Source organism: Plectropomus leopardus, chromosome 22, assembly GCF_008729295.1.
Source record: "Plectropomus leopardus isolate mb chromosome 22, YSFRI_Pleo_2.0, whole genome shotgun sequence".
Taxonomy (NCBI): Eukaryota; Metazoa; Chordata; class Actinopteri; order Perciformes; family Serranidae; genus Plectropomus; species Plectropomus leopardus.
Genome location: NC_056484.1, coordinates 10,339,584 through 10,353,480, shown reverse-complemented (window position 1 = coordinate 10,353,480; position 13,897 = coordinate 10,339,584). Strand labels below are relative to the sequence as shown.

The window sequence follows — 13,897 nt, the reverse complement described above, 5'->3', positions numbered from 1 at the left end:
TTGCCTTATTTTCCTGAATGTATAAAATGATAATCTTGTACATTTTTGTTTTTTCTCGAATGATGACGTTATCTTGTTAATTCAGAAAAAAAGAGCTGATTATTTATTATTCTAAGATAATAATCTTAAAAAAAACAAACAATGTCTCATTAGTCTGAGATAATAATCCTATAGATTCAGAAGAAAATGCAGAATGAAATTAAGCCATTGTTCATATTTCGGGTATGTTGTTAGTAACAGTTTGCAGTGCATTAAATCAGTAATACTACATTACGGCACTCTGGCCAGATCTAGCTCGCGATAGGATGGCAGATGGCTCACTGACCATTATACTTTAAATGCAAAAAGGGTGCCAGAGTGCATAAATAAATTCATCAAAATCAAATTACAGCTTTTTTTTTTATTAAATGGAAGTGAAAGGGAAGGATTCCCTGTAATCCCCCAATAGATGTCTGAGCTAACCATTTATATGTGAATATAAATATTATTAATATTTGTTTATTAACTGCCCCCTGGCCTCCAATTATTTTGAAAAGGTTAAGAAAGTTGAGTATCCATGCACTAAACATATACATCTGACACTGTCTGCAGTGACACGCTGCCTTTATTGACTTTACCACTAGGGGCGCTTAAGTTACTGATTTTCAATTCCCTCACGTTGTGGCTTTAACGATAAAAAATTAATTAAATTTTTTTTTAAGTTTGTTTTTTAAAAAGCATTCATAGAAAGACAATAACACTTAAGAAAAAAATCAGTTGATTAAAATAGTAAGATTTCCTTTTTTTCCTTTGATTTTGTAGTCCTGCCTGCTCCTCCACCCCGCCCCTCGCGCACAGCCGACTTCATAAAGAGAGGTTGAACCGTCGACGCGCGCGTGAATCACACAGGAGCGACAGGTGGGGAGTAAACAGGCAAAATGTCCAACAAAAAGTCTTCACTGATGCCAGGAGATGTGGAGAACCTGCGGAGAAGATCCGCGACTGATTCAGCAGGTGAGAGCTAATTAATGTGCTTCTGCTGGAGCTTTCTCTGTCACCTCCATTGTCCCTTTTTCTTCTGGCTCTCACGAGCTGTCTTTGCATTTTGTGTTTATTTCTTTGCTTCTTTTACGTTTGACTCACGCGCGCTCATCAACCTCACCTGTGCTGCCAAACTCCAACCTGAGCGAAACTTTGTGGGAGCTATAAACACTTCCTGTAGGAGGTTTTTTTTTTTGACAGTCAACTCCATAGAAATGTTTTATATTTCTAGGAATTGTTTGGAGTACTTTTATAAAATGCTTAACGTCACTGGGGTCACTTTTGGTGCACGTTTTTTGAACAGGTAGAGGATTGTGTCCGATATTGGAAGCATCCTTTTAGGCCTACACCTTTCCTCTACTTCAGTTATGATTGCCTTGTGGTGGTCACAACTTTGCAGCTTTTTCTCAGCCAACAGTTACATTTCTCATCTTTCCACAACTTGAATCTGTTGTTATAAAGTTTTTCTAGCTCTCTGCCAAAGTTGCATCAAGCAGAAAGTGGATATCAGTTTTCTGTGGAGTTGAAAGATGTTATTTCTAAATGTGTCAGTCATAAATGTATCAATTGCACCATTAAATCAATAGCTTTTGCTTTACATATTTTATTAAACATGGAGAGTGACAGTGCAAGGAGTTAAGAAGGGAGCAGAGCATTATAAGATGGACTATATAGTATAACCAGCATGCTTTTTAAATTTTAATTATAAAGCAAAGCACAGTCCACAGAGCTTTCTTATCTCTATGCGTTGCAATGCATTTATAATGTGATCAGTCTTGGCAGGCGGCAGTTGACAGAGTGGACGCTCTGCATGACTCTCAGGAGGTTTTTGTTAGTCACACACATTTCCATGGCTTGAGGGCGTTTGTCCTCCCCGTCAGCCTCGACACCTTTAATGCAGTCATACCCCTGCAGGTTCTGTTCCACTTCAGGTACCAAATTTTGAACCGTTCTGAGCATTTTGACCAAAAAGAAATTGGTGTAGAACCCAAAAAATTAGTTCCCAGCAGGAACAATATAAGAAACTCCAACACAAAACTTTCCTTTTGCAAATGTTTAATCAAAATTGAAGCACTCAATATCATATACAGCAAGTTCCCAGCGACTCTTTTCTAAAGTCAGGGAATTTTTTTAAAAAAATGAATGAAAAAAAAGTAAAAGTTCTTTTTAATTGATTAATTTTATCACTGACCCCTAGTCTTGACTTCTTTTATTTCTATTGTTTATTGTGCAGTGCCCTTCATTTATGACACTGATTGCAATGGTTCCTCTTTAAACTGGTGGAAATGTGGGTTGGTTTGCTGGATGAAGGTTCAAAAGTCCTGAATGAAACTGGTTCAAGAACTAAAGCTAATTTGGTGGAAAACAGGTATCAATGAGGTGACTTTGTGTTTAAACAAATCAGCTTTTCTCAGCAGAACTGGCAAAAAAGTCATGTCAAATTATTGTTTGGTGTACTGTGTCTTTCTTTAATCCATAACTCTTATTTTCTCTTTCAGAGAACTCTGTAGATCCTGAACAGCATCTCCGGTTTCCACGGCTCTGTGTTGGCCCCCAGCATCCAGAGCTAGGCGCTGCGGAGACACCCTCCCCTGATGCTTCTAACCACCACTTCTGCCACTACACACCCAAATGTTTCCTGGCGGTCCACAGAGGTGAATGAGCTGCTGACCCAAAAGTCATATTTTTGGGCTGTAGCAAAAAAACAAAAGAAAAACTAAGTTTCTGTATGACACTTTGGACATGAATATTGTTGATATTTCAGTATAGACAAGCGAAGTCAGTTGATGTTTCTTTGTCTTGTGGAAGTTTTCTCACTGTTTTGATCTGCACAGGAGGACAAGGCATCACCCGATCAACTCCGTCTCGCTGTGGAGACGAGGGCTGGCATGAAGGCACCACAAAGACAACAATCAGAGCTGAGAACGAGGTGGAGGCACACAGGGAGGCCAACAACTACAAGGTGGGACATGACTGGGATATACATTTCTTTGTGTTTTATTCAATCCATAATTTGAAAAAAAGGCTTGGTGCATGTATTAATGCAGATGTGTATGGGAACGTTACTGCTTTCCTAGTTTGATTATATTCAGGGTTTCTCAAAATGTGGGAACAGTGTGGGATGCCATTTAAGTTCATGTTAAATAAATCAACTAACTAAATAGAGGAATTAAATCATTCCTGAAAAACAATAAATAAGGCAATAAATATATGAATAAATGTAAATATAAACATAGTTTATATAGTTCAAGAAATGGATAAAAATGTGTTTTTAATTTTTAAAATTATGTTTTTCAAGGACTACTTTTTATTTCATGATGCTTTTCTAATTCCACATTTTTGTATTTCTGAGGACTTCTGTTTTCTACTTTTACATTTATTCCTTGGCACTTTTTATTTTCATTTTATGTTTTCAAAACTGATGCAAGGTTAGCAGACCGATTAAGACTGAAGATTTAGACCAAAGCAACAGTACGAGAGTTAGCGAACTAGTGAACCCCGTGATCCCTCCGCCATCGTACATCAAGGCTTTTAATTTAAATTATTATTATAGCAATATTTATTTATTTCATAGGCATATTTATGCATTTAGTCGTTTATGTAATGACTTAAACACCATTCTTTAGCATAGAGGCAGCGAGTTGGCAACTAGCATTGAATTTATTTAGAATCTAATTCATGTGGGAACAATACATTGCTTTGTGGGACTTATTTTTAATCCAAAATTATGCTTTTTTTTTTTCTTCCCAGTTTGGCTTCAGAAAATGGAAGGGCAATGTAACGGAGAAGCCCATCGAGGACCGATCCGACATCATCAAAGAGCTCCACTCTGATCTTAGCATTGTTAAGCCTCAAGGAGGTCTTTTTTCTTCTTCTTTTCTTTCTTTGCACCTCATTTATGTTTAACAGGACCTAAAAAAAAAAGCAGTAACGTGTTTCTGTGATTTCTCCTTTCTTTCAGGCTCAGTGCTCACCATTGGGAACATAGTCTACGTGTTTTTATTTGGATGGTGGATTTCTTTAATCTACCTCCTCATTAGTCCTGTCATGTTTCTAACTATCATCTGTGCCCCTTATGGTATGTATCCCGTAAACCATCCAGAGTATTGTAGTGTCCCCTGAATTGTGGAACATCATGCCGTTTTGTTTTTCTTTTCAGGAAAACTTTGTTTAAAGATGGCGCGGTACTTTATTTGGCCATTTGGGAAGTCGATAGCAAGGGTAATATGACGTGTTGTATCCTAACGTCTCAACTTTTTGCTCTTGGGAATCCAATATTTGAGTGTGATTATGAAAGTAGCCTTTCTCAAGACCAGTGGTTCCCAACTGGTGGGTTGTGGTCCAAACATGGGTTGCAGGTCCATTCTGAATGGACCGCAAGTTAAATTTGTAAAAACACACTTTATTTTGAAGTGCTCTTTCTTTTTATTCTTGCAGTATCTTTTATTTCTTTGTGTTTTAGCCAATGTTTTGCTTATATTTTGTGAAATAACAATGAATATGTGGTAATTTATAATGTGTGAATCCCGAAATAATGACTGAGAAATCTGGACCCAGTGACTGGACCAGTTGGAAACCAGTGCTCTAAATGGTACCAGCAAGTAATTATTATTCATCATTTCCTGTTGTCATCTCTGCATGTTTTCAGGCAAGTGACGTAGTTAAGAGATCCATTGTAAAGCCTCCAAAGTGTGAGGTCATTCCTGAAGAAAGGGACAGTGAAGACAGTAAGGACCTTGTCAGGGACAAGGACTCTGCACCCCTTCTGGTGTCTTCCCCACTCCCTGTTGAGATCCCTGTCCCAGAACCACCAGCCAGAAAGACTTCAAATCACTGGGTAAGAAAGTCAGAATCACCTTCATCATCACTGTCAAAAATGAGTAAACTTTATTTATAACGAGTAAATGAATCCTTGTGCTTCTCCGCAGTGTCACATCAGCACATACATTTGGTTGTTGCTATGTTACCCCATCCTGGCTGTGGTCCACTCTGTTGCCTGTGTGCTCTCCTGGCTGCTGGTCTTCACTATACCTGTAGCCAAAATGAACGCTCGCACGCTGACCATCGTCCTCCTCATGGCACCAGACAACGTTCAGATTCACAGACTGGAAAAGGTACACAATCTTTTCCTGAAGTGTCAGTGGTTCGTCAAGAGAAATATGTTGAGGCGAGGAATGTGTGTGATATTTTCCTCCTTTCACTGTCCTGGTCATGGCTGTCAGAACGCCAACCACAAGATTTTTATAACCTCCTTTTATGCTATGGTCGCATTTAACTGAATTGCTACACATGTTTATGTGAATGTTAGCTCACAGTGTGAAAATGCCACATGACTTGGACTCTGGTCAGAATCACATCACAAACTCTATGATTTTAGACTCAGATTGACAAAAGCAAGAAAGACTTGAGCTTGACTTGTGACTTTTACTGGACTTGAGCTTTTTGACTTGAAAAAAGCGTGCTACGAATCAATTCATTTTCCTTAATTTCTTAAATTAACTTTTATGTCTAAATGAAGACATAAAACATGAAAACACTATCACTTTAAGGCTCACAGAAAATGTCCTACAAATTCAGGAAGAGGAAGTTATAGAAATCTGAAATACAACAAGACAGGAGAGAAACATTCAAAATTCATTTTGTCGTGGAAATTACAATGACGGCACTATTTTCTTTCAAATAAATATACATTTTAAAAAGCATAAAATAACATGTTGTGAAGAGAACAATATGACTTGTTGAGGACTCAAAAGTTTAGAGCCTGCAAAACTATGACTTGATCCCACCTCTCGAAAATGGCAAATCTAATTAGTGCAATCTTTATTACTTTTTCTTAGTTTCCCTAAGTGTTATGTGACATGTTTCAAATCTTTTGAGATATCTGCTTCTAACACTGTGGACAGTTATAATTAAGAATCCACAATAGAAAATAGCTCCATATGAAAATTGCTGCATGCTGCTGATACAATTCTAGAAATTCTCGATCTAGATACCACGAGAGGGAAGCAGAGAGGTGTTTTTTGGTTTTTGTGTACTGTTTGTTACTCAAGGTTTGTTTTATGTTCTCTTTTGCAGACATTTGTGTGCGAGACCAAAGTCGTCTTATGCTGTTATCGAGCCTTCAATATGTATTACTACAAATACACTGTCCAAGGAATCAACATTTTCGCTCTCAGTATCCTTTTTAGGTCATTGGATCAAACTTGATGGTCGAAAGGGGCTTGTTAGAGGTCAGCTATGGCACCATTAGATACTGGTTTTCTGTGTACTCAAAACTTATGGTGCATTGCGTGTGCAGTAAAGAGACTGGAAAAACTTGTGGTCTTAATGCCACCTCTGGTCTAAAAAAAAAGCTAAGACTTAATGACATCTGTTTCTCTCAGGTGATGTATATGCATCATACTGATTCAATCCTGATTTTTAGCAATGTGACCTTGTGTTCTGTAGATGTAAATGGTCAATACAGTACTGGTCTGTCTGCTGTCCATCCATTTGTTCTCCTTAAGTCCATGTTCCCTGCAGACCTGCTTCCCCTGGTCGTCATCACTCTCATTATCGGCTATACTGACCGAGAGCACCATTTCTGCAGCACGGAGACCAAATTTACCACAGCCATCGCTTCCATCATCCCCCTGTCCTACTATATTGGCATGGGTATAGCCAGGTACGCAGGGTGTTTTTTTTTTGTTGTTGTCGTTGTTGTTGTTTTTTTGCATTTTTGCTGCCAAGCAAAGAGGATTATAGGACGTTAAAATAAGTACATGCACAAAGTTTGTGAAAAATAGAAAAACAAGTAATACTAAAAACAATTAGCACCTGTATGTAAATATTCAAAAAATACAGAAATATGTATAATGTACTGAGTGTGTGTATAGTGTGTAAAATATAAATGCATTAATAATAAACAATTAGCTCTAGTATGTGAATGTTTAAAATTATGAATATGTGTAATGTGCTGAGTGTGTTAAGTTTGTAAAAAATATAAAACTTTGTCCTTTATGCTACAATGCAATGTATAAAACTAGTATTTGAAGTTAAAAATATTAAATATGTGTGTGATGCTCCAATGCTCACCAGATATATACGAGTAAGAAGAACAATAAAAATATATACAATATGTGTAATATGTTAAATAGAGCCTTCATTCAAGAGTTAAAAGAATATTTCATATTTTAATTATTTAGTTAAGACAGTGATATACTGCACCTTAAAAAAAAAACCTATTGCACATTTCAGTTCCCCAATTCTGTGAAGTCTGACGTACATTATATTGAACGGATGGTTTGTCAGTAACTGTGCATTTTCCCACAGCCTCTCTGCACAGAGTAACTTCGCAGTGGGAGCGGTGGTCAACGCGACGTTCGGCTCCATCACAGAGATGACGTTCTACATCACAGCGCTGCTGCGGGGACACAGCGCTGGCACCAAATGTTATGAAGAGATCGTTAAAGCAGCACTCACCGGGACCTTGCTCGGATGTATACTGTTCGTACCTGTGAGTACCTGAGAAACGAGCGCATGCTGTAAACATATCAGTTAAAGGGACAGGTCACCCCAGAATCACATAATTCTTCCTCTTACCTGTAGTGCTATTTATCAATCAAGATCTTTTTGGTGAGTTGCTGAGTGTTGGAGGTATCTAACATAGAGATGTCTGCCCTTTCTTAAATATTGTACGTATTTATGATTTTAAGGTGCCGTCTGTATGATTTAGTGGCATTTAGCAGAAAGATTTGAGATTGCAACTTAACTGATTACCCCTCCTTTCCAAGTGTGCAGAGAACCTGCGGGACCTTCTGGTATCATTTAAAAAAAAATGCAGAAGGCCCTCTCTATGGTCAGGCAGTTGGATGAATATATCAACTGTGTGACTGACTGAGTGAGAGCCACTGCACAACAAGCATAGTGTGAGAGAAAGACAGCAGGGAAAACGGCATCCAAGCCAGAATATTCTAACATCGAACTCCATTATTTGAGGGGTTATTTCAGCCTGAGATGGAGATTGTTTGAACAGTTAAGTCTAACCAAGAGTTTCATTTTCCTCTGTCTAGTTTGAATGAAGCATGTTGTAGAATGAGTTAACAAGGGAGGTAAGCTCCCCTCAGATGCAGATATGAAGAAACCAAAAACAGAACCTTTCGAACTACAATATAGAAAACAAAGTTGTTATATTACATTTCTATATAGATTCTCCTAAATCCTAAACACTGCTTCCCTAACATGTAGCATGATGACCCTCTGAACCTCTTGCTGGCTGTGTGTGTTTTGTCGACTGCACAGGGTATCTGTATGATCATTGGAGGCATTAAACACAGAGAGCAGCGATTTAACAGCCGTTCAGCCGGCGTGAGCTCGGCTCTGCTCTTCATATCGGTTGGAGGTACGTATGGCAACTTCACATTAAACTGGTCAAATTAAAACAACATTTCATCCACTAACTGTCATAAAACTTGTGTTGTAATTTTGTCCCGAGGTGTGTTTGCTCCGACCCTCTTCTCAAAGACCTTCGGTAATATGGTGTGTGAAAGCTGCACCAACATTCCAGGAAACGGCAGCGTTCCCTTCATCTGCAAGGACTGTCACTACGACACGGTGAGCTGCTTCACTTAACCTTCACATGACTTCATGCTTTTTTCTGCAGACATTTGAAAATGCTTTTCAGAATCCAGTTTTGACTATTGTAACTTGGAAATGGCGATGTCCCTACTAAAAAGATTAAATATTTACCAGTCCCCACAGCGTGATGATATCAAAACGCTTTTTAAATGGTTTTATTTTTACCTTTTGCCTTAATTTATTTCTTAAAACAGAGTCAAGCTGACCCACAGTTCATCCTGTCCCAGATTGAGTAAGTTCAGGTGTATATATATATATATATATATATGTATATAACACAGCAGTTTATCAACTGTAATCAACTGAATAAGGTTTTAACTAATTAATAAGATTAGAAAACAATGTTTCCAGGCCCCTCGTGTACACAATTTCTGTGCTGCTGCCTGCTGCGTACCTGATCGGCCTCATCTTCACACTGAAAACCCACTCCCACATCTACGATATCCATATCAGTGATGGTCAAGGGGGCCATGCACACGGTCAGTACGCACAAGAGGGTACCAGCAGCTACCACCCCTCTGGTGAGGTCACCACTGGCCATCTCTTCTCAGCCAACACGTGTATTAATGCCAGCATTTTTTCCACCACCCACGTTGGAGCAGGTGTGTCTGGTGTGCATGTTTATCTCTTGGGTGACATTTCAAAGCACTGATTTTTGCTGCTATATTTGTGCATGTATGGAAATTTTTGCCTGTGCATGCCAAGACTCTAAAGCATGCAAGGGTGAAGGACCTTAATACCTAAAGACTTTGAAAATGGTCAGATAGATGTGAAAGCGGAGAAAAACATCCTGCAAACAGTGAGGTAAGTCATAAATGATAAACCTCAATAAGCTCATAGTGTGACTATCACCCACAGGTCATCATGTAGTCCACTGGTCCAGGTGGAGGGCTCTGGCAGTGCTGATAATTGCCACAATATTAATGGCCTGCTGCGCCGACCTCAGCACGGAGAACATCGAGCCCATGCTGACCCACTCCACCATCTCCCAGGTATTCAAAATACTTTAGATTTAAAGTTTCATTTATCATGTTTGACAAGCTCACATACAGAGAAAGATGGAAACCTTCAGTTTAAATTGAAATCCACAGCCTGGACTGCATTTTGATACTCTAAATCCAACTCGAGGTTTGCAAAAAGAGTGCTATAGAAGAAATTAACTGTCTACTTCAATGCAGTACTTCATCGGGGTCACAGTGTTGGCCATGGTGCCAGAGCTTCCTGAGATTGTCAACGGGATCCAGTTTGCACTGCAGAACAACATCAGCCTGAGGTACGAGAACACTGTGCTATTGTATTCAGGTTTACTTTATTAGTCATGGAGGTTAACACAGGGTCAACAAGGCAATGAAATATACTGAACAAGAAAACGGCTCAGCAGTCGAAGCACATGAACAGAAAATATTAAAATAATTAAAAAAATAAAGATAAAAAAGTGTGTCTTAAATGTTAGATGTAAATGTGTGTGAATAAGGATGAGAAACACACTGAAGTGTAACCATTCGCCCCACATTTGTCTGTGTGTGTGCGCATGCTTTTATCCAATATCTTAATTATATAACAAATGTATTTGTTTACTCATCTGCTTGTTTTCATATTTGTTATTTTATTATTTATTATTAGTTGTAGTTTTTCACACTCGAAGGGTTCTATTCATGTGCTTGTGTTTATAGTTGATGAATGCTAATCTTGTCTTTATAAATCCATAAAAATGCAAATTACTAGAAAGAATAAAGAGAAAATAAGAAACTGACAATAACAAGAAAGATAAGATGGAATGACAAAAAGAAATATATATATATATAATACAGCACTATATACATTCATAAAAATGGGGAGTGTTAGTATAAGTATGATAAGTTTATATTTTTATTGCATAAATGTGTGAAAAAAGGAAATGAGATATGGGATATGAGAGGATGAAACGAGCACTATATACTTATATGAAAAAGAGCATTTGTGTAAGAATGTCTGTATATATTCAGACAGGATTAGTAGCTCAGGCTCAGTAGCAGCAGTTATGATAATAATGTATTTAATATTGCAGACAGTGTTGTGTATACGGCAGTGTTTCACATAGCAGTGTGGCATGGTTTTAAGTTCCCACCTGATTTATTTTTCACATTACAAGCCCTATCTAATGCACAAATTTGAAAATTAAAAAATATGTGTAACAGTTGAATGTCTAATTTGCACTTTTTAACTTTTTTGTCTACAGCCTTGAGGTGGGCAGTTGCATTGCTGTGCAGGTTTGCATGATTCAGATTCCATTGCTCATCCTCTTCAATGCCTTCTATGTAAGTGCCCAGTTTGGAAACGTTTTATTTTTACATAATGCTGTGGTTTCAGTCGTGACATAGCCATTTTTTTTAACCCCTCACAGGATGTTGGCTTCGTGCTTGTGTTCAGTGATATTCATCTCTGGGCCAGCATCTTCAGTGTCATTCTGGTCAACTACATTTTCATGGATGGAAAATGTGACTACTTTCAGGGTAAGTTAAATTCCTTCACATCAGAAATGGACATTAATTCACAGAAACCAACAGAACATTAGATGTAAGCAAATTAGAAATAAGTTATATGTAACTTCTAAATCACGCCAATTAATGAGGTAGAATTTAAGAGGATGTGTGCCTATTTCCTGTTTTTAAGAAAACAAAAAAGGTTAAAGGGGAGTGTTCCCCCCAAAATCAAATATATATATTTTTCCTCTTATATGTAGTGCTATCTATCAATCTTGATTTTTTTTTTTTGGTGTGGGTTGCTGAGTGTTGTATATATCATCTGTAGAAATGTCTGCCTTCTCTCATACATAATGGACCACACACACCAACCGAATCACTGCACAGAAGGAAGCATGCTCTTGTACATTTTAACAATTTTTTATAACTGTTTAGTCTTTAAATTTTGATCAATTATACAATTTTTACAACAAAATTCTTTTTTCTTTTTGTGAATGATTATAAGTATTTAAAAAGGGGGGTATCTCCATAAGCCATTTTTGGCTTCTAACCTCTTCCTTTAAACTTTTGTCTTTTTTTTTTGTCTTTTCTATACATGTGTATGTGCAGATAAATAAACAAATCCACTGCTAGCTCTCCTAGCATCAGTGAGTTAGCTAACGTTATAGCGCAGCAGGCGAGGGGGGCATCATTGATGTTTACGTCTCACGCGGTCATGAGCATGAGCCTCTCGCTCTATGGTTCGGTGTATCCCCCTCTGCGCAGTAAATACAGTTAGTGTTTGTAGTTGGGTAGACAGAAAATAGTTCCCACATGAAACTGCTCACAACAGGGTCTGTGGATTACCTTGAGTAATCGGGTCATGATCTCTGGAAACTGACATAGCTGTTGAGTTTTTTTAAATGCATTTTTTGGGCACTTTGACCACCACAAGCCATCTAGTTCCAACTGCAACTTACACCAACACAATGAAAACTGATAAATAGCACTACAGATAAGAGCAAACATATAGTTTGGATTTTGGGTTTGATTGATCCTTTAAAGGTTATATAAACAAGTAGATTATAATGAACTCTGTTTTGTTTGCAGGCACTGCATTAGTGGTGGTCTACCTCATCCTTTTGGCTCTTTACTTCTTTGCTCCTTCTCCACGTTCCTGTTGATCAGCTTGCCAAGAAAAATCCTAAGGTCACTATTCAAAAAAAAAAAAAAAGAAAAGAGAAGAAACATGAAAATTTGATCTTCAAGTGGTGTGGGTTCAATGGTAGAAAAGATGAAAAAAAGATTTAGATTGAAATTTTACAGATGTAAGTGAATATCTGTTTCTTTCAGTATCTGATACTGAAATTGCATTTGTGAGCTTGAACATTTTCCCAGTTTGGGCTATGACTTTGATTGTTTGCTTTTGCATTCAAATGTAAATTGCTATTTGCTATTTGATTTGGATCCGATACGTCATAATAAATGTATACATTTCTAAAGAATTGTATGAATAAGACCCCTTTTTTTAAGCATTGCTTCACAACCTACATCATTTCCTATTTTCAAATCGATTTTGCAAAAAACAAAAAGCATTTCGGTTACATTTTGATATTTTGGCTTTACACCACCTGAAGCTCATTAACAATTTTAGCACATTAATGCTGATCTAACAGGAAAAATAGCATGCATGTCATCACATTGATCTGGTGTGCATTCATAGGAACGAGGGCAAGACCAGTTCATGCAAAAAAAAAAAGAAAAAAAGAAAAGAAAACAATTTAGTTTATTTCTGTCATTCTAATAACCAGTCAAGCAAAGGGAAAGGGGGGACCGAGAGCTATTTACAGAACACTTTTATTGACAGTAATCCAGCACAACATTCACACAAGCCTACTGTACAACATTGTAGTGGTCACCTTTAAAAACTGTGTCCCAAACTAAAGGTTTGATGTTAAGCAGGTAATGACATCATGCACAGTTATGTTGAACAAAAATAAAAGGGTCAAGGTCAAGAAGTGCAGGCAGGTCAAACCATCGCGCAAACTCATCCTGGGTCTCACCTAACCGCTCATCCCTCATTACAACTGCTTTGTTCAGATTGCAACATTATTTGGCATCTTAAATTCATTAATTAAACATAGGAACTGTGTTGAGCACATTATTTTGACACACTGAATAAGTGCTTTAAGGATAATTTCCCAAAAGGCCCAATATGCTGCATCCTGTCCTTGTGTTCTACTCTTTTTGGCCATTAACAGGAAGAGAAAAAGTTTCTGCATCTTCAAACAGGATAGAAAGGTGCTATTTTTGCCAACAACATGAGTGATTTATATGCAACAACTTGTTGAAAATGGTTTAAAATGTTTCTACATACACTCGTTGTCTAAACATGCAAAGATCTTATACTGCCTATATTTGTGAAGTTTCAGCCTTGTTAAAAGTTTGGAAAAAAAAGGCACTGCAGTATTAACAGATGTTTGTATAAGCCTGCTACTAAAGCAACTCCCTGTGCAAAACATTTCTCATCAACAGAGAGGGAGTGAAAGTCTGAACAGAGTTAAGTCTTTATTCGAGTAAAAGCATTTTTAAATTAATTTGAAAGAGCACCAGATTCACAGTGATGTGTTGAATGATTTGGTTTACAAATGAGAATTGTTGCAAACAGGATGGAAATTAAACAGTTTTGAAGATACCCACCCTTGAACCTTTTTTCACAGATGGTTTCAGACTAGGCAGCAACAAAATGCATAATGGAAAATACAGGAAATAGAAAGGCTTGAACAGGCAAACCCAGCATTGAACCTTTTCTTAACACA

The 13,897-nt window shown here is 37.6% G+C and overlaps 1 protein-coding gene across 2 annotated transcripts; it reads left to right on the top strand.

Annotated features, from left to right (window-relative positions):
• Positions 1 to 897: 897 nt before the first annotated feature.
• cax1 (cation/H+ exchanger protein 1) lies at positions 898 to 12,286 on the top strand. 2 transcript variants are annotated; one of them, XM_042511461.1, is made up of 20 exons: positions 898 to 993; positions 2,520 to 2,675; positions 2,856 to 2,983; positions 3,772 to 3,880; positions 3,983 to 4,099; positions 4,181 to 4,242; positions 4,670 to 4,858; positions 4,950 to 5,135; positions 6,097 to 6,196; positions 6,544 to 6,685; positions 7,333 to 7,516; positions 8,302 to 8,401; positions 8,495 to 8,613; positions 8,832 to 8,869; positions 8,989 to 9,116; positions 9,496 to 9,629; positions 9,816 to 9,910; positions 10,856 to 10,934; positions 11,021 to 11,129; positions 12,189 to 12,286. In XM_042511461.1, exons 1-20 carry the CDS (start codon positions 918 to 920, stop codon positions 12,260 to 12,262), a joined length of 2,325 nt encoding a protein of 774 aa, XP_042367395.1. In that variant the 5' UTR covers positions 898 to 917; the 3' UTR covers positions 12,263 to 12,286. The 2 variants fall into 2 exon arrangements, with proteins under 2 accessions (XP_042367395.1, XP_042367394.1); XM_042511460.1 differs by having other exon boundaries at positions 8,989 to 9,239.
• The last annotated feature ends 1,611 nt before the right edge of the window (positions 12,287 to 13,897 follow it).

What these genes read in the sequence shown, in the direction of transcription:
- cax1 (XM_042511460.1), top strand. Translation starts at nt 918, where the DNA reads ATGTCCAACAAAAAGTCTTCACTGATGCCAGGAGATGTGGAGAACCTG. An exon ending in TATCATCTGTGCCCCTTATG is followed by an intron (nt 4,100 to 4,180) that starts GTATGTATCCCG and finishes TTTTCTTTTCAG; the next exon opens with GAAAACTTTGTTTAAAGATG. An exon ending in AAAATGTGACTACTTTCAGG is followed by an intron (nt 11,130 to 12,188) that starts GTAAGTTAAATT and finishes TTTTGTTTGCAG; the next exon opens with GCACTGCATTAGTGGTGGTC.